This window comes from Branchiostoma floridae, chromosome 8 (genome assembly GCF_000003815.2).
Source record: "Branchiostoma floridae strain S238N-H82 chromosome 8, Bfl_VNyyK, whole genome shotgun sequence".
NCBI classification, from domain to species: domain Eukaryota; kingdom Metazoa; phylum Chordata; class Leptocardii; order Amphioxiformes; family Branchiostomatidae; genus Branchiostoma; species Branchiostoma floridae.
The window spans coordinates 22,794,906-22,798,448 of record NC_049986.1 but is presented as its reverse complement, the minus strand read 5'-3'; the positions used below and the strand labels follow the sequence as shown (position 1 = coordinate 22,798,448).

The 3,543-nt window shown below is 43.7% G+C and overlaps 1 protein-coding gene across 1 annotated transcript in view; it reads left to right on the top strand.

Moving 5' to 3' along the window:
- LOC118421970 overlaps window positions 1–3,543 on the top strand; it is a 7,900-nt gene continuing 4,357 nt past the window's right edge. Inside the window, exons 1-7 of the mRNA XM_035829473.1 lie at window positions 1–372; window positions 501–622; window positions 1,150–1,229; window positions 1,394–1,446; window positions 1,668–1,817; window positions 1,969–2,018; window positions 2,362–2,428. Coding sequence (XP_035685366.1) covers window positions 211–372; window positions 501–622; window positions 1,150–1,229; window positions 1,394–1,446; window positions 1,668–1,817; window positions 1,969–2,018; window positions 2,362–2,428 — 684 coding nt within the window. The 5' untranslated portion in view covers window positions 1–210. The remainder of the gene's footprint in view (window positions 373–500; window positions 623–1,149; window positions 1,230–1,393; window positions 1,447–1,667; window positions 1,818–1,968; window positions 2,019–2,361; window positions 2,429–3,543) is intronic.

Below are 3,543 nucleotides of genomic sequence, written 5' to 3'. Positions count from 1 at the left end.
TATTTCGAATTCAAGGTTGACGGCATTGTATTGTGCAGGGAAGCGTGGTGTCGAGTTTATGGTATTAATAAAAACGCATACTACCGGGAGTTAAAGGATTTCAAGCTGGGGCTGGAGTGGGACGGACTAAGGCGGGGAAGGTCTTTATCCATTCAATGCGTAAGCGCCTCCGTCTGGTTTGGGTATTATGTAGCAAGTCATGGGGACAAAATGCCACACAAGAATGAAATATGGCTTCCGTACAACACCCGAAAAGTTGACATCTACAACAAATACGCAGAAGAATGCGAGGAGCGCTCACAGAAGTTCTGTTGTGAGGAGTCTTTCCGGAATATGTGGAAGTACTTCTACCCCCACGTTTCAATAAAAACGGTACGATTTCGATACAGGCAGATTTTGATTTGAAAATCTTTTTCAGTCAGTATTGAAGCGACGTTTGATTTGATTTCATAGTTTCAACTTGCCTACAATACTAAATGGTAATTTTCTTTTCTTAACAGTGTAGTCTCTTCACAAAGTGTACCATCTGTGTGCGCCTGGGACGGAACCTGGCTAAAACAAGGGACCCTGTCAAGAGGAGGGAGATCAAGTTGAAGAGACAGGAGCACGATGCCAGGCAAATGTAATGTCTTGCACTATCATTAGTCATTGCCATTGCTCGTTTTGCAGGTAATATAGAGATTTTGTGAGATCGAGTGGCGTATTGGCATTGTGTTTGGCTTGGTCCCATGTCCGGCCGTTGTCACCGATATTGTGTCTTCCGAAAAGGCACTTAACAAACTTTCCTCACTTCACTCCGGTTAAAATGAGTACCTAGCGTCGGATAGGACGTTAAATGTAAGTCCCGTGTTTGGGGAGCCACACCGCACGTTACAATTACATGAGTAATTGAGCTGGTCTGAATCATAATGTTTATGACTTAGGGAGAAGAGATGCTGTGTATGTCACCCGTAACATTTGAGTGCCTTTCGGGTCACACTTGAAATGACCTTCGTGATTGTGTTACGTGGTGACCTTACTAAAAGGTCCTTTATGTCTTACTTTGAGTCGCGTGATATTTGTTGGCAGAGATAACGATTTTATCAATGTGCTTCGTTGTCTTGGTTTCGGGTATCACGTTTGCTTATCGCTTTAATATTTAATTTTCAGGGCTGAGCGACTGGCCTACTATCAGAGACGGGAAGCGGCAAGGAAAGAGCCTGAAAAGTACCTCAGCCTTATAGTCGATGGTGAGGAAAGTCTCCTTTTGAACTATAATAAACACAAGTCTGGCACCATCCCATATTATGTAAAAATACACATACTTAGCATATAGCTAAAATATCATCTTATTTTTCGTTGCATCAGACACAGAGACCAATAAGCTTAAGCCACTGATTGTGTACACATACAGGAATGGATCAGGCCAAGACGTACTTGCCGCATTTCGTTGGAGACAAGTCAAAGGTACGAAGAAAATATTGTATTAACTGATGTTAAACGTTTTTATTTACGTCGTTAATTGATAACTCCTTATGCAGGTGTTATGGATTACAATGCCATGTATAATTTTAAGGTTCTCTGAACTATTCTAGTATAAGAAAAGAATTTTTTTGGAAAAGGAAACAGAAGGGGGGAAACATAATTGATAGTAGCTTGTTGTTTCACCGCCACATTCCTTGTCCTAGGACCTAACTACCGCCGACCAGATGAAGGTCCATGTCTCTGGAGTCATAAGCCACGGTCACGGACTACGAACCACGTATGTGGATTTCTTCGAGTACCCCCATGACTCGAACCTGACGCTGAATCTGCTGTTAAAGCTTCTGGGAAAACTGGTGATTTTTTTTCATTTTTTTTTTCAGTGAACTGCTTTTGCCTGTATAATTGCAATGAATTAACCCGGTATGTACAAGAGGTTATTGCCAAACCATCGAAATTAAAAAAATGTACAACTTTAATCTCTTACATTTCTGTTTGATTCCTCAGAGAAAACCTTTGCCTCCTATCCTCTATATCCAAGCGGATAACTGCTACAGGTACCGTGCATTTGAATTTTCACACCAACCAACAGTGATTTTGATAAGAAATATATACTTCACATTTGTAAGGGGTTGGAAAGCAGTGACTTTTAAACTTTGGTGTGAGCAGATGACTTTTTAACTTTTGATACAGATTTAACTTTCCTCTCTCCCTCTGAATCGAGACCGCTGAAAGACTGCTTTGCGGCCAAAGAGAGAATAAATCTCTCTGAAACCTTTTAATGAATGTTCGATGATATTTCGGCAGTAACTGAAAAAATGATAAAACATCCTCGTAGCATCTCTTGATTAGGGTACTCGACGCTCAGCAATGAAGTATCATTCTATCTCTGTTTTTCAGGGAAAACAAGAACAAGTTTATGCTTGCGTTCCTAGATATGCTGGTTCACATGAAGATATTTCGCGAGGTAGGCATGTATGAATCTCTCTCTCATTCTCTCTCTCTCTCTCTCTCACGCTCTCTCACACTCTCTCTCCCTCACTCTCTCTCACACTCTCACTCTCTCTCTCCTTCACTCTCTCTGTCACTCTCTCTCTCCCATTCACTCAATATCCCACTCACTCTCGCTCTCACTCTCTCTCAAACACTCTCTCTCACTCTCTCTTCCTCACTCTCTCTCACACACTCTCTCTCACTCTCTCTCTCCCTCACTTTCGCTCTCACTCACTCTCCCACTCTCTCTCACTATTTGTCACTCTCTCTCACACACTCTCCCTCTCTCCCTCACTCTCTCTCTCCCTCACTCTCTCTCACTCTCTCTATCACACACTCTCTCTCACTCTCTCTCCTCATTCTCTCTCTCTCTCTCTCTCTCTCTCACTCACTCTCCCATTCACTCTCACACGCACTCTCTCCCTCTCTCTCTCACTCACTCATTCTCTCTCACAATCTATCTCAGTCTCCAAAGTCACTCTCACTCTCACTCCCTCTCTCACTCTCTCTTACTCTCTCTCAGACACACACACACTCTCTCAATCACTCTCTCTCTCACTCACTCTCTCTCTCTCTCCCTCACTCTATTTCTGTCTCTCTCTCTCTCACTCACTCACTCTCCCCTCTCTCTCACACACACTCTCTCTCACTCTCTCTCTCTCTCACTCACTCTCACTCTCTCTCTTCATCACTCTCTCTCACCCTCTCGCTCTCTCACTCACTCTCCCACTCTCATCCTCTCTTTCTCACTCTCACTCTCTCTCTCACACACTCTCTCTCACTCTCTCTCACACTCTCACTCTCACTCTAACTCTCTCTCACACTCTCTCTCTCACTCTTTTTCCCACTCGGTCTCAGTCACTGTCTCCCACCTCGCTCTCCCACTCTCACCTTCTCTCTCTCCCTATCTCTCCCTCACTCTCATCTCACACACTCTCACTCTCTCTCACACTCTCACTTCTCTCTCTCTCTCTTTCTCAGTTCACTCACTCTCCCACTTTCACTCTCTCTCTCTTTCTCTCTCACACACACTCACTCTCTCTCCCTCACTCATCATACACTCTCTCTCACTCTCTCTCTCTCTCTCAC